The 23894-nt window shown below is 42.3% G+C and overlaps 1 protein-coding gene across 3 annotated transcripts in view; it reads left to right on the top strand.

Moving 5' to 3' along the window:
- The window catches only part of RXRA (retinoid X receptor alpha), a 474620-nt gene that overhangs the window by 342484 nt on the left and 108242 nt on the right, over nucleotides 1–23894 (top strand). For all 3 annotated transcript variants that reach the window (XM_086921055.1, XM_086921053.1, XM_086921054.1), the window contains 2 exons: nucleotides 3065–3321; nucleotides 17250–17318. In XM_086921055.1, coding sequence (XP_086777181.1) covers nucleotides 3065–3321; nucleotides 17250–17318 — 326 coding nt within the window. The remainder of the gene's footprint in view (nucleotides 1–3064; nucleotides 3322–17249; nucleotides 17319–23894) is intronic.

The following is a 23894-nucleotide window of genomic DNA, read 5'->3' as shown; positions in this document are numbered from 1 at the left end:
ACAACAACCGATTAAAGGTAAACTCTGAAAAGACTGAGATAATTGTTCCCAATAGTAAACTAGCCCATTGGACTCCCTCCTACTGGCCCCCTGAATTAAATGTGGCACCTACTCCTAAACCAGTGATAAAGAGTCTGGGCCTTCATATTGACTCAGATCTCTCTATGAGTGCCCAAATTGGCTCAGTTACATCTGCTTGCTTTGTCCAACTCCGCAAATTGCGTAAGATCAGTCGCTTCTTAAGAAAAAAAGCCATTACCCAAATTGCAACAGCCCTTATTCCATCTAAAATTGACTACGGTAATGCCCTTTACTTAGGCCTCCCACAATACCAGAGACATCGTCTTCAGATGATCCAGAATCAAGCAGCCAGAATCATCTACCTTAAGGACAGACGCTGCCACATCACCCCCTTGCTTAAAGATCTCCACTGGCTCCCAGTGGAGCAGCGAGCTATGTTTACAACTGGCTGTATTCTTTTTAAAGCTACTCAAGAAACTGGCCCTAGATTCAATGTCTCGCTAATCAGTAAGCACTTACCCAAGTGTACTCTGAGATCTATGCATCAGAACTTTCTGACGGTGCCCAGAATCAGACGTAACCGCATTGGTGGAACCTGGTTCTCTTTTCTGGGTCCAAAGCTCTGGAACGCACTTCCTACTTCCCTCAGGCTTCAGGTTGATTACCTAGGGTTCAGGAAACAACTTAAGACCTGGTTGTTCACCTTGGCCTACAATTAGTTCTTACTCTGCTTAACTCTTCCTCACTCAGACGCCCCAGCACCAAAAGACACCTGTTGGTGTACGTGCGCTATATAAATACCCACGTAACGTAACATAACATAACATACTGGTGAATGGATAAGTACTAGGAGGACCTCTCACCTCACCCTGCTTGATTCAGTTAGCTCCACCCGAGCTCCAGTGCCCTGGCTACACTTTGGCTCACAGCCACTATGTTAACCAGCTAAATGAGGAATTCTGGAAGTGACATCACGCACCCTAACCCAGTGGCAGTACAGTAATGTACATAATATGACCTTTGACCCCAAATTGAATCATGCACATTCATTAAAGAACAGTGGTTAAGAGCAATTATTGAAAGCTTGAGGCTGCAGCATGCTAGTAAGCAGTGGTTGGTACCATGCAAGAGCAAGCATCGACAAAAAGCTAGGAAAAGCTGAAGGTGTGCTAACCTAAAAACAAAAGAGAGAGGCCTGTTGAGTAACACGGACTGTGGATATTGCACAGAATATAGGTTAACTGTGTGACCTTGAAGTATGGTAATAGTTCTAATTTTATTGGCAGCCTTTCTGAAATTGAAAAGCTGATCAAGCCCTCTGGAGCTTTGGGACTTGCAGGATACACACGTAGCTACAGCAGGGGATCCAAGCTACTGAATTATCAATAACATCTAAAAAGTGTAATGTGTTATGGTATTGTATGCGCTTAAAATGTTGAACTAAAAATATATATTCTTGAGGAATGGTAGGTTTTTCTGTAGAAGGGGCAATGGGTTGCCGACACTTACTAACTCATAGTGTAGCTTAGTGTTTATATGGCTATGGTTTGACCGGAACACACACACACTTACACTCACACTCTCACACTCACACACACACTCACACACACTCACTCTCATTCCTTTGTCTGTTGATGTGCCCCTTTCGTCTATGCTGGCGAGGAAGTACCGGGCACCATTATTCTGATGCAAAAGAATCCTTTCTTGTCTGAAAAGGGGTGTTTATGGTGTGGCTGAAGCAGTCTGACTGGAGGAAAAAAACAACCAAGAGAAAAGATTCCAAACCAGCATACCTTATTAGTGTTGTATTCTTGGGTTGGGGAGCTTGGAATCAGTTGTTGCTGCCACCTTTGGGGTTCAGTTGTAGGTGACTTGCCTTGTCACAATAAATCCGAATTTAAACAGCATCTATTGGAGATGGATTCCTTCAATTAGCGTATTATTTTTGGCTATTTTTTTGTGTGCAAAATCCCTTCTGGAAAGTGGAAAGCAGCGCCTGTGCGGAGGACTCTCACTTTTGGTCCAGTTTCCTGTATCAAGGATGTGTGGCCAAGACACCGCATAAGCCCACTTCTGTACCCTTTCTCTGCACGCAGCATCCTCTGATGGATGCGCCCTCAAGTCCATGGCTTCGAGAAGAACAGGTTCTTGGGTTGAAGTGTGTCCAGCCATCAGCTGTCTTCCTTCTGGGATCCCCCCAGTTCACTCTCAAGATACCTGTTTCCTGTAACACTCCACCCAATAAAGAGACAACTTCAAGGCTGCGGCCCATGGCTGTTGTGAGATTCCAGCAGTGTGGGCCTTGAGCCTGGCAGAGAAACCCACAGGATGCTGCCCAGCGTTTCTATCACTTTCCTCCCCTGTCTGGGGTACCAAGCAGCTCACCTTCGGCTCGAGTTCACCTTTCATGTCCATTTCTGCTATGCCAAAAGTAATCTTTCTGAGACCCCTTTTTATTTAGTAACAAATAAGTCTTGATTATCAATGTTGGATCCCTGTAAAACCGACGTCTTCATGTTGAAGAAGTATTCCTACCTGCTGAGAGGTGTGGGACCATCACTGGTTGCGAAAGGCTGGGTGAATTGGTTTGTGGCCCATCACTTCCCACCTTAGTTTCTCTTGCCCTCTCTACTGGTTTGGCCCATCAGCATGTTTGTTCAACTCAGCCTTTCATATTCTGTTGATAAAAGAATAGTATTACATTATTTTATTGTGGGAACTGTAACATAAGCACTAAGAATTGGCAAAAAGTGCACTCTTTTTACTAATAGAACAAGGTATCATTTATATTATTGGGAGAATCCTGCCGCTGGAGCCAACTTTGAAGCAATGCCAAAACGGGCCAGCCTCATGCCACAAGTTCTCACTCTGACATGTTTATCAGGAACAAGAACAGGATTGGACACAACACTGTAGCATGAGCAGTTCTTTGACTCTGAGCACCTGAGATATGATACATATGCATTTGCGTCAAGAATGTAAAGTGGTTTTGTATCACAAGTTGTCAAGTAATGTTCTGATCTGTTTCTTTCATTTCTTGCAGATTATTGCACGCAAGTCAGCCCGCCATCGCTGAATTCCCCAAGCGGGCGGCCTGGCATGACCGCACCTGTTCTGCATCCCTCCCTTGGTGGGCCTGGCCTCAGCCCGACATTGAGTTCGCCCAACCAGCTCCATTCACCCATCGGGGGCCTGAATGGTATGGGCCCCCCCTTCTCAGTCATCAATTCTCCCATGGGCCCTCACTCCGTGTCCGTCCCTTCAACCCCCACCCTCGGTTATGGAACCAGCAGCCCACAGGTGAGTGCCAGAGATGGAATGAATTCCTTAGATAATGTAAGAGTCCTCTAGCTGGAACTCCACCAGATGGGCTTCTATTGGGTTTATGCACTGCATTTCATAAATAGGCAGAACTTGGTCATCAATCAAAGCTGCTGCCCCTTGGCTTTCCCATATGGGTGTCAGATATTTTCTAGAAATCCGCACTACCTCATTACGAGAAATTGTAATTTCACTGGTAATGAAATTACAGACTAGTGTGTGACACCCACAAAAAATGCTATAAAGGCACTTTGTGTATGCGTTTGGGGAATAACAAGACATCTCCTATTTCTTACTAGTTAGTCTGGTGCTCCAAGATTTATGTACCCCAACTAATTGCCATACTGATTTGTATAAACTTCAGCTACCGCTAATTAATTTTCCCTTCATTCAATATGAGTCATAAAATAATTGTGCTTAATCAGTGTATATTTCTATTTCTAATTATTCTCTCTCTCTCTATACACACACACACACATATATATATATATATATATATATATATATATATATATATATATATATATATATATATATATATATATATATATAGATGTACTATATATAAATGTGTGTACTATAAATATATATGTGTGTGTGTATATATATATATATATATATAAATACATATATGTATATACATGCACACATATATATATATATATATGTATTTGCTGTGTAAATGGCAAAAGACTTTGTCCATTTCTATCTCGGCATGGATAGCACTGTGCTAATCCTATGCTTAAAAACTTTGATAGAAAAGCAGACATTTGAGGCGAGCAGATCTAGAGTGTCGCTGGTGTTGAGAGTGCTTTAACAGGAGCTGCTTTCCACCTAAACTGAGAACTACCCAGAGTTCTCTTCTTCTTTTTTTTTTGCATAATTTATGCGTCATTCTATGCCTGAAAAGGTTTTGTTTGGACTTATACTGGGTGCTCCCTTGTGTCTGGACAAAGTTATACCTCTCTGAAGAGCTCTAATTAGAGCGAAACACTGTGTCAGGGGTTGCTTTTATTCATTTCAGGTTGGCTTGAGTTGGTATTTTACCGAATCAATGCTGTAATACTGTGCCTGGAGTGATAAATGGCTTTTGTCATTGTACAGCTTGGCAAGGACAGCACTGAGCTAGTCCTATGCTTAAAAACTTTGCTGTAGGAATGACAAAAGACGTTGTCCATTTCTATCTCGGCATGGATAGCACTGTGCTAATCCTATGCTTAAAAACTTTGATAGAAAAGCAGACATTTGAGGCGAGCAGATCTAGAGTGTCGCTGTTGTTGAGAGTGCTCTAACAGGAGCTGCTTTCCACCTAAACTGAGAACTACCCAGAGGTCTCTTCTTCTTTTTTTTAATGTATATATATATATATATATATATATATATATATATATATATATATATATATACAGATCAAATGTAAGTTATGGTTCTAGTTCAAATTTGTCAAACCTCTAAAATTCGTTAGCGCACACAGAACACGCCATAACTCACTCACCTGTCATGGTGCATTGTTGTACTCTTGATAGCTCCTTTGTTTCTGTACCTTTGCCAAATTGGTATTTGGAGCCTTGTGGTTGAAGCAAGTTATAGCAAATGTTCTGTGCGTTGCTAACCATAATTGTTAGATTTCAGAAGTGTAACAAGCTTGAGACAAAATCTTAACTCACTTTTTAACTTTTTTCAGTGAATTACATTTTTTAATGATTTAATGTATTTTAAACCCCACCTACACAAGCCCTTTAGCTGCGAATGGTGGGGCTTGCTGCCATGGCCTGTTCGTAACCTGCCAAGGCCATCCAACCCACGGTGCGTATGGCCTTTGGCTGTGCGCAGCTGGGCCAGTCCCTGTGCCAAACCCGTCCTGGCCACGGCTTGCCATGTGCCTATTCTGTACTGTGTGGATCCTTCGGTTATGCAATGGGAACCAATGCCGCCTTCTGTGTACAGAGAGGTCTCTGTTACAGGGCTTTGCTGGCCTTGCACTAAGCTTAATTTGCTAGCCACAACATTTTATGCAGATTAATCCAAAAGCACCAAAGTTATTAGTGAATGAAATGCTATTGCCCCTCCCCTATATTTGCCCCTCCACAACACACAACGAATTTGCTTAAAACTTGACAGTCAATAGATAGCTAGACCCATTAAACAGCTGCCAAACTTTGTGTGGATTTATTAAACAGTGTCAAATGATTTGGCATATGAACACTGCTTTTACCCCCTCCTTGAAATTGAGAAAACTAATAGTAGACTAAACATACAAAGTCTCTGGCAGATTTAATGCAGATCCTTCAGACGGTGCCAAAGTTATTAACAAACAAAAAATGTTTTGACGCCCCCCCCCCCCCCCCCCTTTAAACAGAAATTCCTGCTCCTGATGTAACTTGCTTACGGCTTTCCACTTTTGATGCAAATTCACCAAACTTTGCCAATTTTATAAGGAACAGAAATTTTATCTCCCCATTCCCACTTTTAACTTTGCCCCCTTCCTTGATGGACTGGCACAAAACTTGACATACAAATCAAAAAACAATCCATCCAAACTTCGAGCGAATTTTGTGCAAATTCATCAAACAGTGCCAGAGTTATTATTAGCAAGTGAACCTCTTTGCCACGCATTTTTAACTCCGTATTCTCCTGGTGGATCTGCACAAACGTAGAAATACTAGAAGTTTAAACAGGATAGGATTCCTGCCAAAGTTCCTGTAGATTCATAAACGATGCCAACGTTATTAGTAAATTATATACAAAACTCCGTAAAATAAAAAAAATAAAAAATATGTTTGACTCTCTCTTTTAGCTGAGCCCCCGCTGGATCTTCTTGAAACCGAATATATCATCACTGGGTATCACTTGGTAACTGTTTGCCACACTTGACACAGATTGATCAAACAGTTCCACAGTGATAAGTAAATGAAAATTGTATTGACCGTTTAACTATGCTCCCTCTTATGGATTGGCACAAAATTTGACATTCCAATTTCAAATGAATCCTTCCAAATTTTGCGCAGATTCATCATATGGTGAAAACCTATTAGCAAATGAACACTTTCTTTGCCGCCTTCCTTTTTAAACTACACCCTCTCGCAAATATCAATAGTCATCTGAATGTACTGTCTGTCAAATTTCAGGCATATTTGTCAAACAGAGCTAACCTTATAAACACATTAAAAAATTGATTTTTAGCTGACAAGATATACAAAACCGTTAACCCTTTAAATCCTGCCCTACACTTATTTTTTAAGTGCAGATATCCCAAAACTACTGAATGGGTTACACCAAATAAAGAAAAGCACACTTTCTGAGTAAAATTCTACTCAGTTTGATCTTAATCCATTTAGTGTTTTTTCTATCTTTCAGCAAAATTTCCTATGGGAGCTAAAATAGGAAATGAATCACTTTTCACCTCCTATTTTAACTTTTTTTCCTGTGGACGGATCTTCACGAAACTTGGCATGCCGAAATGTAGCTGATTGACTTATTAGATTGGCAAGTTTCATACATACCAGTCCACAAGGTCAGTAGTCATAAGAAAATTAATAAAAACCTTTTCAATGGAAAGGACTTGTAAACCATAACTACACAGTGGCAATTGTCATGGGATCAAGGCCGAGTTTGACCGAAATGCGTCATGGCAGCAAAGGTGGCTCACTGAAAATAAACACCTGAATGGCACCAAGATTGGGTTCGTCGTCTGTTTTTTCCATCCAAAGGAAAAGTATAAGCGGAGTGTGGCGATATATATGTAGATATATATACCATGACAGTAAACTTTAGATTGAATTGTGGTTCAATAGAGTATGTTATTTACAGCAATTGCACCAACAACCACACATTTATACTACAGAGCAAAAGTTGCATTCCATTTTATTACCAGTGTAAAGCAAAAAGTACATTGGAAAAGTACTGCATATGTCCTCTTAGATTTCATTTTACAAATACTTTATACAAGAAAACAACTCTTCCAATAATCTCAAGGACTCTTCAAAGCGATTTTGGCTTATTGCTCAAATTTAGCTCCCATTGACTCCTTGTTTTGGTTACAGACTGTTTTTTCAAATCCAGAAGACAGAAAAATGCCATAGAATAAACCCTATTTGCAGAAGTCAGGAGGGCTTTGTGCTGTTCATTGCCATTGTTAAGGGAGGGGAGGCTCACAAGTCCACTCGACTTTGCCTCTTTGCCGCCTGTGAACATTGGTCCCTCCCCACACTCAGCAATGGCAATAAATAGCATATTACATCCTCCACATCTACGTGTGTCTGTGTGTGTTACATGTTTTGGTGCTATTATTGTACAAAATGCAGTGGTATAAAAAAATCCATATTTCACAGGGAACCGTGAAATATGGAAAGTATTTCACAATTTCCAGTGAAATATAGACTTCATCATCGTAATGGCAGGACAGCCCCACGCCACAAATCAGAGTTTTACCATTGTCAGGACACTAGGATTTTACAGCATGGAGGTCAAAGTTATGTGGCAATGCTACACAAATTTTGCATGAAAAAGGCAAATTATGTGGCACAATAAATGTTGATATTATTTTCATACATTTGAGGTAGAAACACATTTTTATGTGAAATCTGCAAGTTATGTCATTTATGGTCCAAATTATATGGCAAGTGTGGAATCCATTATTATAGGGTTCGAACGCTGCTACCTAAGAATCGCCTAAATAACAAATAACTGGCCCTCTCCGTTGTCTGTTGTTTATCATCAATTTATTCTCGTAAGACACACAAACCCTGAACATTTTTCAAATTCCAATCAGTGCCCATTGTTAACAGCACTTCAAAGAAAACAGCTTTTCATGCTAACTGACTCAAAGTCAACATGTTATATAAAGTACATACTGATTAACGTGTAATATGGTCTTATAATATATGGGAAGATGCAATCTCAGTATAAAATTCTATCTTTAATTTCCTTATTACAGTAAAGTTGTGATTTATCTATTAGGAAAATACATCTGTAACAAGAAAATGGTGCAGCTGATCAACTGTAATAACGTAATTTCAATATAGTTGTAATGTCACAGTGCCTGCTGCCAGAGCAAGCAGCCAATGTGAAAGCATCATTGTAGCAGTAGTTTAAAGGAAAAGTAGAACTGGCTTTGTACTATTATAATCAATTTTCCTAAAATGAACAGTGGTCAGCAGAAAGGAGAGATTTATAACATCAAGTTTATTTTTTGTAAATAGTTTACTACTGGAAATAAAGAATCTCTGCTTGTTGCTGCTCATTCTGAGCGTCAGCCCATTTTAAATCTGATTTACATGAAACTAATTCTAATATGTTTTTCCAACATGTTACTTCCTGCTTTTTGAAGTTTTGAATTTTGCACTGCAAAATCCACTTTTAAACTTCACGTCTGCAGCCATACCACCTCTTTCATATGAGGGAGCAACACACCAAGAATTTAAGATGTTTGTGGGAAGGGTGATGGTGTGACTATGTATTATAAGGAATAACATTCTCTCTGCCATACTGGAAAGGATATTGCGAGCCAACCTAGCTAATTCTTCATTAAGTTGTTGAGTTTAACTCTTAGACAGCAACTCCAAGCCAGCTGCTACCAAACAACCCTTCTCAACACAGTTGACACAATGTGTCTCCCTTAACTTGAACCCAATGTGCGCTAAATCTCAGTGTCGTATAGGAATGCATATTCGACCCAGCTCACAATAAACAAAGGCTGCTCCAGTGGTAAACGTGTGTTAAATAAATACTGTTACTGCCATTACTACGGCTACTGTTAATGCGTCAGCTAGTAGCACTAGTCTCAGTTTTATATGGACTTTATATGGACTGATGACTATAATAATATAAGAATCCTCCCGATAGGAGTTATCCTTAAAGTAAAGACTTGACGAAACCATGACGGATGTTCTTATGAAGACAATAGCCACAAAATAACAATGACAAAAGACGCAACAAAATATTGTCTGCATCCCTATTCGAAATGTTGGTGTTCATTTGAATGATGCAGTTTACCTGCTCAACTGGGGCTATGTAGCACCAAACAGGTAAACAACACCTGGAATTCAGATAGGAAACGCCCCGCTCAGTTTTGCTGTTTTCTATAGAGAGAACATTTACCTGCCAATTGTTTTCATAAGTACTGTACAAGAACACGCACAAATTATATTTCAATACAAAATTATGTACATTTGATAGTATAGAAGCACATGAAGCCATAACATCGGCTAAATCATACAATTCTGCAAGTCAATACAAAAATGTTTAAAGAGAAAGATTTTTAACTATTGTGTTGCTCATTTTATATAGTGATTTTTGCCTGTTTTAGGTGTCTTCAAAAAGCTTCTGGGGTCAGGGAAGATGAGACAAAGAGAAAGTGAGTGGCACCCACTGAAAGTTTGTTAAAGGTTAAGCCTGCAAACCCTAAAATGTACTGAGGTATCACTTTAACCATTTGTACGCACAACTGTGTTCAGATGAAAAGATGATTTCTCGAGCCTATAGTGCCTCTCTATACCTTCAGTGTTTTCCTCAAATACGTTGCAGGACTTATGCCGAAGTTTTTTTAAGACAGACACATGATCGTAAACCGTAGTTTTCCAGAGCTGTCCCTCCAGATTGTGGGTTATATGTGCAGCCTTAGAATAACCAGATACGAGGCAGCTGCAAGCATCAGACTACCAATGGCAGTAGTTGAGTAATGGATGCCAGAGAACATATGGAGATACCTGCTAAAACAGGACTAGCAGAAGATTCCGGAAGGAAAAAACACATAAGCGCTCCTTCTCAGGAATGGCGCCTAGGATCTGGAACTCACTCCCTCCCGAAACCAGGCTTAGCTCTTCCACTACACTCTTTAAAAAAGAAGTAAAAGCTATCCTCATGGCTAAATACACTTGAACTATTATCTCGAACTCTGTTTATACTCTGCACTGATTTGTACTACATGTTTGACCCCATCGCTTATTTGTATGAGTTGTCTTATTGCTCACATGATTGGCTTTGCAGCCACCTATTTGTACTGTTTGATCTATTGATTTATCTGTATGACTATGCTCCATCATGTACCCCTCTATGTAAAGCGCTCTGATATCTGCGAAGATCTTGTCCGCGCTATATAAAACTTTCAAAATAAATAAATAAATAAATATTCACGAGGGCACAAGTTTGTGTTCATTCATTTGGTTTTCATTCTGATCTCTTATTTTGTCTTGACAATAAGACATTTAATTAGCTTCATTTCTGTTCTTCTCTAGTCTCAACATTCGATTAAGAATTTCAAAACAATTCTATTCAGTTAACCTTATATTTTCTGACAAACGTTCTGCAGTAATAATCGCTGCTATCAATCTTTCTGTAAACTGACAGCTTGTTGTTCCTGTATGACTTTTGTCATAGTCTTCTTTTACATTGCTCCAGGACGGTATTGATGTCTAATTGAGTAGCACCTGCTATGGGCTCGTCCTTGGATTACCCAGGTTTTCAAAACACAAGTCGGTGGATGATCATTATGATAGTAATAGTAATATGGGCCTGAACAACCATCCTGAAGTTTTTAGCTGGATTAAAAGGCTTAATCGGACTGCGAGAATATTGTTGTAAATTTGCTACTTTTGTAATATCCTAGATGAGCCAGGTATAATGTTAGATTACACACCAAAAGACATGAAAGTATAGTAAGTTCTATGAATTTGTATAACAAAAAACATTATTGTGAAACTGTTACACCAATCTCAGTGGTAGGCTTTAGAGTCTGTAGGGTTTTTCTGTTGCTACAGCCATGTGCTAACTTGTCTGTCTCTATGTTAACACCGGTGATTGTGTGTATGTCTGTTTGTTACAGTCTAAGAACAACTGGGGTCGGCTCATAGTCAGTATGGCTGAGCCAAAATCAGAAATAAACAAAGAGGGATGCCAATACTGAACGTATCTTTAAATGGGTAAAGTAACTACCAGAGCAAAGACCATCCGTCAGAGCTAAGATATGCTATTAAATAGCTTTTTATTGTTTATTTTTATGAAAACGTATATTTGTTTTAGTCATATACTTTTAAACTTTTTTTGAAGAACATAACAACTATTTTTAGACAACAAACAGTGAAGTATTAAAATTTAGACACACATACCAGCCTCAATCGTATCTCATTCATACCTTCCAAACATCCACATAATACATACACGTGCATACGATTACTCTACCCCCTTGGGTACGGAATAAACAAAGGGGTAGAGTAATAGGTCTGCTGCAATTATATACAATTATATACAAACGATTTTTACAGTCAATTCTTATATAACAGTTTCAGTCAGTATATTTTTCAAAGTCAAATGACGAAATCAAACAATATATACACAACAATTATAAAGCAATAGTATGACAGGGTCGTCACACTAAGACAGAAACCAGGGAGCAGACACAATACATGAAAGGGCCTACGCGTTTCGAATCCCTAAAGGTGGGTGGGGATTCTCCTCAGGGCCAGGTTTCTCACTATGGAGAGTATCCAAAGAATAAAACAGTCACCGGCGTCTGCACGGGCACTATTCTCTGGCACGCGCCAGAGAATAGTGCCCGTGCAGACGCCGGTGACTGTTTTCGGATTCACTCTGCCGCCTTACCGAGGCCATTACTCTTCCTGAAATAATTAAAACACGACGCGATCCTTTTCCTTGGACGCAACAACCGCTTCATCTTCCGGCCCCCCGGCTGTACCTGCCCTCCCAATCAAAGCCTGACATTGACTGGCTCGTATGCCATAAAGGTGTTTTATTCTTTGGATACTCTCCATAGTGAGAAACCTGGCCCTGAGGAGAATCCCCTGGTTTATAATTGCAGCAGACCTATTACTCTACCCCTTTGTTTATTCCGTACCCAAGGGGGTAGAGTAATCGTATGCACGTGTATGTATTATGTGGATGTTTGGAAGGTATGAATGAGATACGATGGATGGTCTTTGCTCTGGTGGTTACTTTACCCATTTAAAGATACGTTCAGTATTGGCATCCCTCTTTGTTTATTTCTGTTTGTTACAGTGGCATAAGTGTCTTTATTAGTGTCTGTCAGAGTGGAGCTGATTAAAAGATTATACAGATCTCCCACTCACACCCGCCCCAAGCCAAAGCTGTAAAGAGATTAGCCTTTTTTTAAAAATAGGAGACGTGGGATCTCTGGCTGCTCTGCCACCTGTCACCGTATGGGCTGGCACAGGAGAATTATCAGCCGACGATTAACTAAAGTGCTGCCCACTAGGGCGTGAGTATTCTTATTCTTGTGTGCTGGCTTTCTTCATCCAATTAAGACAAGTCCCATCTGGCTGCCACCAGGATCGTTCCAGACAGCGATATTTGGGTACTACAGCCCTCTTCACTGGTGTGATTCTGTGGGTGTGTATCTTTAAACCCTGTTTCGATGAGCAGACATCATCCTATAAGACATGGAATCTAAGATGCCCTCCCATCATAGGGTTGTAAAGTTCGAGCCTTTGGAGATACCAGTCCTGTCTTTGTAACTCTGCGGAAGCCGCTATCACTGGCAAGGAGCAGATACTCTTTGTGGCTCATCCTGTGGAGGTGGAAGTTGGGGGCCGGGAGTCGATACTAATTCCAGTTCCAGCTGTGCAGGTGGCGATCAGGAGTCCTGAAGTGCATACTCTTGCTCTGCATGTGGAGGTGATGATCAAGGGTGGTGATCAAGCTTTGGATTGAATATCTTCTCTCACCATGTGGAAGTGGCGGACGTAGCCTGGGAGCGGATGCTGCATTTGATCCTCTGGAGGTGGGGTCCTGAATATGGAAATTAATACTCCTAACCCTCTGGTGTTGCTTTGATTTTGCCTTGGGAGCTGGCAGTCTGTTCCATTTTGTCCTGTGAGATGGCGACGAAGATAATGGAAGAAGATATTCTCTTTGACGGCAAGGAGTAAGTGATAACAGCTTAGTGGCGGATACTACATTTAACTCTTTGAAGTTGTGGATTAGGACTTGTGAGTGGATACTAAATTTAACCATGTGGAGGCGTTAATCAGGGCAAGGGAGTGGATACTACATTTAACCCTTAAGTTGTGGATCAGGACTTGGGAGCGGACACTACATTTAACTCGTTGGTGCTGTTGATCAGGGCTTAGGAGCAAAACTTCAGATAACCCTTTGAAGTTGTGGGTCAAGGCTTAAGAGCGAATACACATTTAACTCCATAGAGGTGTTGATCCGGGCTTGTGAGCGGAAACTACATTTGGAGTGAATACTGCTGTTCAGCCTCCAGAGGAATCTTTTGGGCCTTGTGAGCTGACAACCGTCTCACGTAATCCTGCACAGATAGTGATTATGGCACTAATTTCACTTTCTGGAGAAGGTAACCAGGGTTTTGAGGGCTAAGACTAAATGCCACTTCATCTTATGGAGAAGGAGCTCAGCCCTTGTAAGAAGATGCTCCTTTGTGCCCTCCAGAGTGGAGGACAGGCACTCCAATCCATTGAACCCAGTGGATGTGGTAATCACAGATTGTGAAGAAAGCGATCCAGATCTTGGGAGCAGTCCCTTAACTTCTTTCTGTGGAGATGCAGCAGCAGCGTAGGAATTGACCACTTTGTATCAGGGTGGATCCTTTACTGCACAGTCTGAGGGTTGTGACAGTGACTTTGTGCACTTGATGCTAGATTCTGTGTAACTGTGCAAACGGGGTCATTGTGATTCGGTTGGCACTAGATTCCACGTCATCGTGCAATGGTGGCCACCAGGGCTAGCAAACAGACACTCATCTTTTGGCTGTGAGTTGGCGCCCAGGATATGAAAAGGGACACTTTGTGCCGTTCACCATACTACGGTAGGATTGATGGTATGGTAGTTGACAGGCCTTTCGATTTCACCCTGCAAGGATGGGTCTGTGGAGAATGCAAACAAAAGTCATCTTTTGCACCCTTTGGATTGCACTCAGAACTTGCATTGGTTCAACAGGCGTTGTATTTTCCTCCACACTTCCTGGTTAATTTCCCACGTAGAGCATTTAAAGGACAAGAACAGAGATTTCCTCATTTGGGGTGAGGTAACATTGCTATAGTGCCAACCATCTGGAGCTCATGCTGACACCGTGACCCAAAGTGTTTCTTTGGCACCAGAACGTGTGTGCCTTTTTGCAACGGTTTGCGGTTTCTGGAAAATGAAAGACTGATCATACATTGGACATAGGAGACCCCTTGCATCTCCAGAACTTCTACAGAGCTCCTCCTCAAACTCCTGCATGTCTTCCAGTGGAAAATAAAGAAGGCTACCCTCTGAGACCGCTTCTGTACCTTTTCCAGAGCAGATTGGTTTAACCTGCCTGGAATCTCAGCGAGACATTGTCACCCTTTGAAGCATGGAAATACAGGAATACCAGGTGGGTACACCTCCTTTCCCATTGTCAGTGTCACTGCGCCATGCAATACTCTCTTCCAGGGCCTTGAATTATATAATTTTGTTCTCTTCTTTAGAGGAATATCTTGGAGTCAACAGTGAAGAAACTAGTCAGCCTTTAACAAAATCTTAAGCATCAAGTGAGGGAATGCATAGTACCTACATTTATGGTGATGGTGGTGGGTGGATATTAAATTACTGACTTTGTGCTTCCGGAGACAGGGAAAGGGACCCTGCGGGATGCATTCTCACACCCTTGTGCTTCCCCTCGTCTTCTTCCCTGCTGACAGCTTTCTCCCTGTGACCCTCTCTGTAGTTTGTGGTTTCGCTATTGTTCTGTCTTTTAAATTCCTGCAGTCTTTGGAGATCCCTGAGGTGGCGGAAAAAGTTCAATGTCAGTACACAAGCTTTACTAGATATCTTCTCGTGACCAGTGGTAAGGTGACTGTGGTCCTGAGCTTTAGTTCAACAATCTAATGCATTCTGGGAATTGTAGTGTCGGCTGATATTCCACACTTCATTTTTCAATGAATTGTTGGCATTTTTGCACATCATAAATGAAAGGCGTTACAATGACCTTCATAAATCTTTAATTACACTGTCGAAAGTGGAATTAAGGATAATTGACGAGTCAGTTAACTATAGAGGCCTTCTTCGTTTTGCCAAACAGCATTGTAGTGTAATCACGTCTTTAAGACGTGGTATGAAGAAGTGTGACTCCTTATCTTTATACCGATCACAGCTAATCTCGCCAGAGCGCAAAAGTACGAACTGTAAACAGTTCTACGTTTTGAAATCCTTCATTCGGCTCCTGTTACTGAAGCAGATTTCTGCTCTTTGTGAAAGGAAAGCCTTGGATGGCAAAGGGGGCACGGAGCCCAGGGAGCCGCGTGCTAGACGCGGCACACGGTGTACACGCAGACGTGGGCTGACGTCGATACGGCCCATTTTGAGTGCCCACTTGAAGCCGCTCTTTTTCCTAGTAGCCGCTATTCAGAATGCACCAGGACGAACACGGGGGGAGGTGGGGGGGGTCGTGGGTGACTGGGTGAGGGACGGCCAGGTCTGTAGCCGCGCAGACTTTGCGCGCGCCGTGGGCCGTGGCCAGGCCTCGCGAGGAACGGGTACCTGCAGCAGCCGCGTGACCTCTCTCTGTGTCCTTGAAGTGGGCAGGGAGGCGCAGCCGGCGCACTGAGGCGTGCCCGCGCGAGCCGAGATGCCACTGATGGAAGGTGGCTCGAGTCAGACGCCGTGTGTCACTTGCGATTAGAGCGCGCCTCGTTACCTCTGCAGGCCCGGGAGGAGCTGCAAGGGACTGACATGTCATGCCGACGTGTGTGGGGCTCACAGAGGGGGCTGGGAGACTGGGTGGGACTGGCACTTACTTCCGGGCCGCCCTGCAGGAGATGGCCCGTGGGAGAAGGTGGTGTCTAAACTATTTCCTGATTGGGTTAATCGATAAAATCATGCATGAGCATCTTTGTTTATTCACACACAATGTAAAAGCGTGCACAGGAACGGTCTCACCAGAAGATGTATTAGTGCAAAACCACTGGCTTTCTTTGCAGATTTGCAGGTACTCAGGGTGAGAGTTGTGTATTTTAAGAACTGGAAGATTGGACACAATTAGCCAGGACATTAACTTCCACTCTTGCCTTTGCAATGTAGGTAGCAGTTATGTTTTTCCGTTTTGTGTCTCTGCACTCTGCAATGAGTGTGTACACTTCACTTCACTCGTATCTCGCTCCTCCCCACACCATTGGCCTCACACTCTTCCCAAGAGTGTGTCCAAATAATGTGTCCCTTACACCTTTTTGCAGGAATCCCCTTCATCAGCCTGTTTTACTTCACCCTAACCTAAGGTCATAGAATGGCACAAGGCACAGTTTAAAAAACAAGCCGCAATTTTTTTATTCAATGCACGCCACTGCAGCATCCTTCTTTCAAAGCTAAGACATTATTCCCTCCCAGATAAGTCCCTTTAGCACAGGTACTTCCTCCTTCCTGGACACAACAAGCCCAATTCCAGACTGATGAGAGGTGGCTACACCTCATCTACCTCAGCACAGTTTCTCTCCTTCCACCAACTACTCTGGCCTAGTGTACTAGTGCTTGCTCCAATCCCCTCACCTTTGGTTTCACACTCAGAATGAATGGTAAAATGAGAAGTACAACCCACATTGGTCAACAAATAAGGCACTTACTTCTTTATGTTTCAAAAAGTTTCCAAAGTGCATACTTTCGGTCCCTGAAGACATTTATCCCTTTAGAACCCTGCTGTACCTCTGCAGATCTGAACAACCTTATAGCCTCAAGCACCGAGATGGTATGCTTTAGACAAGATATTGGCTACTTTGGAAGATATCAAGCCATTATGTGATACCTGTATTTATGTATATATAACAGTTCTGCCACCCATTATTAATTAATTTGGAAAACGTCTTTGGAAAAGATGCATATATTAAAAAAAAACGATAAGCAATTTTGTATTTGCTACTGTGAAACTGTGAAATTCTGACACCTCTTTTTTTCCAAAGAGGTGTTCTTATGCAGCGCAACGTCCCACAGACTGTTTTGACATCACGCAGAGGAGGGGAGGTGACTATGTAAGTGTTTTCATATACAAACACATTTCCTGTGTGCTTGAAGTGTTCCTAAGTGCTGCATGTGGTCTTATATTGGTGCTTGCATCAACAAGAAGCAGAAAGCATGTATTAAACTTGACATTTGCTATGCTCTGTTAGTAATATTTTTGTAAGTTCCTTGACGCTTGTCTGCAAATATTTGAATCGTTCCCACGTTAACATACAATGCAGTAATTTGGGGTCTGGATGAGCTATTTTGGAATGTTCTAAAGTGTTATGAGGATCTATTCTGAACATTTATGTAAAAAAAGACCCTAACTGCTGTACTGTAATTCACCAGTTACCTAAGCCTGTGCCTGGAGAAGTGTGGCTCACTGGTTAGAGGAGGCAGACCTGGAAGCAGAGGTCAGCCCGGGACCAGGTTTCAATTCCCGGCTCAGAGGGGTCTTGAGTCCTAAAATGTCCATGGATTCGACAATTCTCGCTCCGGTGCCTACTCGATTCACGGGATCACACTCTGCAACTCTGGGCTTGCTTAATCTCCACAACGGCCCCTCGCGGTGGGATGCCTGGCTTTCACCTTGCGGATACCCTGCTGGGGTTATCTCACAGGGAAATACCAGGACGGGTTCCCTAAGCAAGCGCTTAGAAACCGCTCGGTGATTTGCGCTATATAAATTCCTGTACATTTACATTTTAATGAGGTATAGTGTCCCGTCTCACCTTTTTTGTGGCCATGCATGGTTAAGTTACATAGTTGGTAGTGTCCAGGCAAACTTCTGGGACCGTCCTGACCATCTAGGACGTTTGTGAGAGCGCAAACTTTCCACGTAGCATTGAGGTGATAACATTGGGTTGTCAGCAAACAGTGCTCTCAAAACATGGGATTTTGAGCAAGCTCTGTTCTTAACACACAGGACGTCCAGCAAACACTGCCTTCAAAGAATGTTGCTGTCAAAACATGAGGGCTCCACGAGGCTCTTCTATAACAATTCAGACCTTGCAGCAAGCTGTGCTCTCACAACACACTGCTTTCTTTGAGCTCAACTGCGACAACATGGGGCTCACATGGTGTGCTTCTGTGACAGCCGAAGACTCGCAGGGAGCGCGTCTGTGACAAGGTAGGCTTAGCATGAAGCACAACTGTGACAACTTGGAACATACAGGAAGCACCGCTGTGACAAAAAAGAGCTTTCTGCACGACTTGGTGCCACAACACACTGTTTCTAATAAAGCCTGTTCAGAAAAGATGGGGTTTCCAAGCATCTCCTTTTCTTTATCACAGGGCCAGTGTGAAGCTCTGTTCTAATAAAAATCAGTATCCAGGGGTTCTGTTTTGATAACTTGGATACTTTTATACAAATACATGTACAAAAATGCAAAACATGAAAATGGGATTCCACAGTGCACTCCAGCCAGAAGCCAACCCTCAGCTGAAGATGAAACACAGCGGTTGGTCCCTGGGAATGCCAGACCCAGGACCGTGGGCACTTTGAATCTTCCTTGAGATCTGAGCCCAGCTCCAGCTGATTCAGGAAAACTCTGATGTCAGAAATATTTAGGCCTAGTACAGAACTAGTTTGACTTTTTTAGATCTTACCTACCAGACAGTGCAAGCTTGCGAAAGAAACTTTTGAGTACTTAACATTTTTACAGCGGGCTTACTGCCCCTCCCGTTGCTTACCATTGGCTGGCTTATTTGTGACTCTCATTTGCCTGCTTCTTATTTGTTACATTGCCTCCCACTTCATGAGGTTGCCCCTCCCTGGAGCGTACCCTCTGTACCATCCTTTTTATTGGCTGACTTATATCGCTTCACTTCTCTTTTTTTTAAGGAAACTACATTTCTTTTTGGTTAAGCACTCTGTGTTTTCCAGCTCTCTCCCTCGTGCTTCACTGCCAGCTAAATACCACCCTGAAGTGTAGTGCTCTGTCCCTTGTATGCTGCACGATCTAACAAGCATACTTCTCATACGCCAATCATCCCTCATGTTTCGTTGCTCTCTCCTTCATGTGTTTCTTCCCGGTGGTGCTCTCTCCCTTGTGCGCTGCTTTTCCCCTCCCTCCCCAATCCGGCTTAATGTTTTTAATTTCATCCCACCACCTCCAACCTCCTCCCCGACCATCTCCTTTGTTGCTCCAGCCAGGCCCGCAATCCTTTTTCCTTTAGATTGAATTTTTTAACGGTTTAGCAGCAAATTGCTTCCTGCTGCTCTGCCTCAAGAAAGCGGTTTCACACTAGTGAAAATGACTGCGCCATCTTTCTATTGGTAAAAATGGCACCTGCGTAATTTAATTGAATCTCACTTGCGTGGTGACTGCATGAATGCACCTATGAAATGACGCGGATAGCATCTGCTTCATCGCACCTTTTTCCCTAGTTTGTTTTTCTATTTCTTTCGGCCAATGCTGCACAGCATCAGCAAACAGCCGTGGAAAAGCCAATAGGTCCTCAAAGGCGACACTATTGGCTTTGCCAATACTTGCTTCTAATGGAACACTGATCAGTTCTGAGGTCACCATTGAACAGTTTCAGACACAGGTTCTTGCCCATTTGACTAGAGTACTGCCACCCTTTCCTTCTTTCTTGAGCTGTGCACCTGCTTTATCTCACAAACCTGTGAAATAATCCGAAGCCAGCACATAGTGCTATATAAAACGTATTAATAAATACGTATCCTCTACATCTGCCTGGTGGCTTCCGCCTTCTACGCGTGTGAACGTTGTCCTGTTGTAGTGTATATGAAGCCTGCAAAAGAGAAGTTGTTGTGCCTTTCCCTCCTTAACTAACCACAGCTGTCACGCTTCCCGGCACCGCTCAACGCGCCATCATGCTGGCACCGGAGCGATATCGTAGTATGGGAAGCTGCCCAACTTCCTGTTTCCCAGCAACAGGCACCCATTTCCTTTTTTATTTTGTTTTTTATTTGGTAACTGCTATAATTAGTCAAGATGAAGAATATTACAAAATCTAAGTATTCCAACCACAAAGGAGGAAGCATCATGTTGTATGAATCACCAAACAATGGACAAACACAGGGCCTATATTAAGAAAAAAGTCTCCTTCCACATTGATTTCTGAAATGCTGCTCAGTGGCACTTAAACTGGGACACCTGAGCACTAGGGCTTACATCTGTGCAGTGAGAAAACCCCCAGTGCACATAGATGAGTGTGGGCACGTCAGAAAAGACTGTGGGGAGGTGGCAACTTACAAGTTAGGGCCCATGTGTTAGTAAATACATTCCAGTATACCCACAAGTGAAAATGGCCACCAAACATCTTGAACAATTGAATAGTAAGTACGCCTAAGAGACAATAATGGTAAAGAGAAGGCAAAACGCAAAAATAAATTGTGAAGGAAGAAGAGTAACAAGAAAGACGGAGAGGTTTACTTACTTTGCAAGAAGTTGATTATTTGTAAAAGTTTAGACACATACTGTCAAACATTATCAACTTTAGTAGACATTTGCATCGGATTACATACCTGTACTAAAGTAAGATGTGCTTGATCCAGATATTCTGACTTAAAATTCATTTCATAAAACGTATCTAATATTGTATGCACACAAAGTATCATTTAGTGCTGACTAGATCACTTTTATTGATGGTGATTGTTTTGATGTCTTTTATGAAAGTCTCTCTGTAAATAGAAGCAGCTTTGGGTGCTGGTTCTGTTCTCCAGTGATTTTGGAAGCACATAGCGAATTATGCTTGTTTTTCGTTTAAAACCAAAATTCAATTATCAAACTTAAGCTTTACCTTTTCGGTTGCAAACACAATTAGTAAAAACCAATCATTTTGCTTCTTTAATAAAAATTTCTGCCTAAAAAGTCTAGTTATGAAAGGTTACAAGAGACTCAAAGGTATTTTACTGTAAGCAAAGGAAGGATCTGTGTCAATGGTGCTTGTGTATCTTCTCCAGCAATCGGGGCACTGTTGTACTTTATTTTATTTTATCAACTTATCGAATAGTGTGTAGACCCATGGGCTACCTGTATGCCAAAAGCAGTATAGAAAAAAATACAGAATCTGCAGAGTGATAAAATAAGAAAGAGAATCTCCAGCCAGAGAGAACAGTAAACAGAAGGTAGTGAGAGGAACCATAGTCTACCACACATTCAGGAAAGGAAACGGGTACTTAAAATGTTCCTTCAGAAGATTTGCAATTGTTTTCGGAAAGACATAATGGAGTGAGAATTTCTCAACAAAGATGTAGATCCTGGTGATGAGCAGAAATGTACACGATTTCTCAAGTGATTTTAACATAAGAAATGTTGAGCTTGGCCAGTCTGTTCTTGCAAGCAAAATGTAGATTGATTGATACCTTTAACTCGGCCATCAGGTGGGGGTGGGGGTCTGCTGAAACACAATCACCTTATAATTCTTGCATCTCAAATGCAGCTGGATGTATGCTTGCATTGGAAGCCTTTGCAATGTTTTAAGCTGCAATAATAATGAAGGCAGACTTCCCAAAGCCTGCTAATTACACAGACAGCAGATGGTACTATTGATCGGAAAGGTAACACAGCAAATTTAGGCCAACTGATGAAGGCAGCTTAGCTGCCTTTTTTGAGAGAAGAGAACCAATGTAGGCCACTATGCTAAAGCATCAAAGAGAGCAACGTGGTTTTCCTCACCATAGAATAAAGTTTAATGAAGAAAAGCCCAAGTGATTCGGCTGACTCGGCCAGCAGTGGGATAACAGCACTGTTAGTATAGTATATAACCATACCCTAGACAGAAAGTCGAGCCTTACCGGATGAAAAAAGCGTACCTTCATTTTGGATGAATTCGATTTCAGATTTACTACCACTATCATCCATGCAGAAGTATAATGGTTGGTATTATTAGGCTAAATTGATACGTTTTCATATAATGGGCACCCTCAGAATATGGATTGATGACCTAACACGTCCAGCCACCAGATCCCTCACGCTGCCTCATTTACAGACAATGATGAGCCCGAGTCACCACATAAAACACTACAAGTGGTGAGATCCTGCTCGAACCGCTGTGCATAAAAGGTATAGAATGAATCCATACGCGTCAACATCAGCGCACCACGCCTGCCATGGAAACAACTGAAGTAAGCAGGGTTGATGCTGCCACGAGTTCCTGCATTTGATCGCTGTGGTTCAGTCATTTATGAGATACTTATTTAAGCCAGTTTAGATATTTGATGTATAACTCAGAGCATCCTCAAGGAATTAAACAGGATACTTAATCCACTTCAGTAACATAGTTATCAGGGGGACCACTCCCAAGATCCCATGCTCCCATACAGATGTAAAGTCTGGATGCAGTCTAGTCTTGCAGCCCAGTTAGGTGCAAATGATGGCTGCTGCCATTGTGAACTTCGTAAAGATTTATGAATGTTCCGCACGAGAGAACATGTCCGTTCTACTGTTTAGCCCCTTTAGGAGGAGGTGTGATGTTCGGAGGCAAGATCGAAGGGAGGTTTGGAGTTGTTAAGATGTATAGCCTGCCCTTGGCTAGGCGAGTGGAGTCTCTGCTGGTGCCGCATGATCCCCACCCGTATACTTTGTATAGAGCTGTCCCTGGAGAAATAACTGCATGCTTGCATTCACCAACTCCTTTTCTTCAGTCCTTCACAAGGACTTCTATTCTTCAAGAGTTTCATTGGACTTTAGACGGTTCATGGTGTTCATTTCAGGTGCTTGTTCAAGGAAGTGGCTGGTAATCCGGGATCGGGCATTTGGAAGCTGGCACCAGTCAACAACCTGAGTGAGGCAAGAGTTGGCTGTTTGCCACCCTTGATTCTGCACCGCGATCTCATAAGCCTCCATTTGATAATCAATTGAGAATTCAAGCAGATGGGGCATAGTGCATCAGCAGTGGTACACTGGTGAACAGGTCTGTGAAGGAGCTCCACCCTCGCCAGCATCTTGGCATGTAAAGCTTAAAGCCACCTTGTTGTGTAAACTTAGTCGCCCATACCCTTTTCCTGGGGTGAAGCGATTTATACCCCTTTATTTTCACATACTTTGGCCATTCTTCACCCACAAAGAAGCCCTTCTCGCTCCTCTCGAAGAACTACAACTCCTTCCAGGCATCTCTTTATCACCCCGTCCTTAGCCCATGCTCCTTTTTTAGCATTCTCATATTGCTGTGTAGTGTTGAAGTGCATATAAAATGGTTTTGTTTTGTTAATGCCAAGCAAGGGTCGCCTGATGACAGCCCTTCCTAACTGTCCTCGGCTGGTAGGAATTGACGTTGTGAATCTTGAACCATCACATAGGTAACTGTGTGTGTTCAGGTGAGGGAAGGTCTGGCTCTGCTTCTCCTCTTGCCTCCATGTCAGAGAGCCCACCTCTGTTTCATTTGAGGTCTCCAGTGTTACTGGATAAGTTATAGCTCCTTGTGATACCCACCTGGCAGGAATTATATAGTGATTGCTTGAAGTCCGGCATTCTTGAAACATAAGCAGAAGCCTGAATAGAGTGTAATTTGAGGATATATAGGTGAAAACGATGGACTTGTGGCATGCAAGTACTTGAAAATTCGGGGCACTTGCAAGATTTGCTGTGGCTTTGAGCAAGGGTGACATGTTGTAGCTGGAAGCCTGCCACCGTTTG

Source organism: Lissotriton vulgaris, chromosome 5, assembly GCF_964263255.1.
Source record: "Lissotriton vulgaris chromosome 5, aLisVul1.2, whole genome shotgun sequence".
Taxonomy (NCBI): Eukaryota; Metazoa; Chordata; class Amphibia; order Caudata; family Salamandridae; genus Lissotriton; species Lissotriton vulgaris.
The sequence above is the reverse complement of the archived record's forward strand: the minus strand, read 5'-3'. Positions and strand labels throughout refer to the sequence as shown.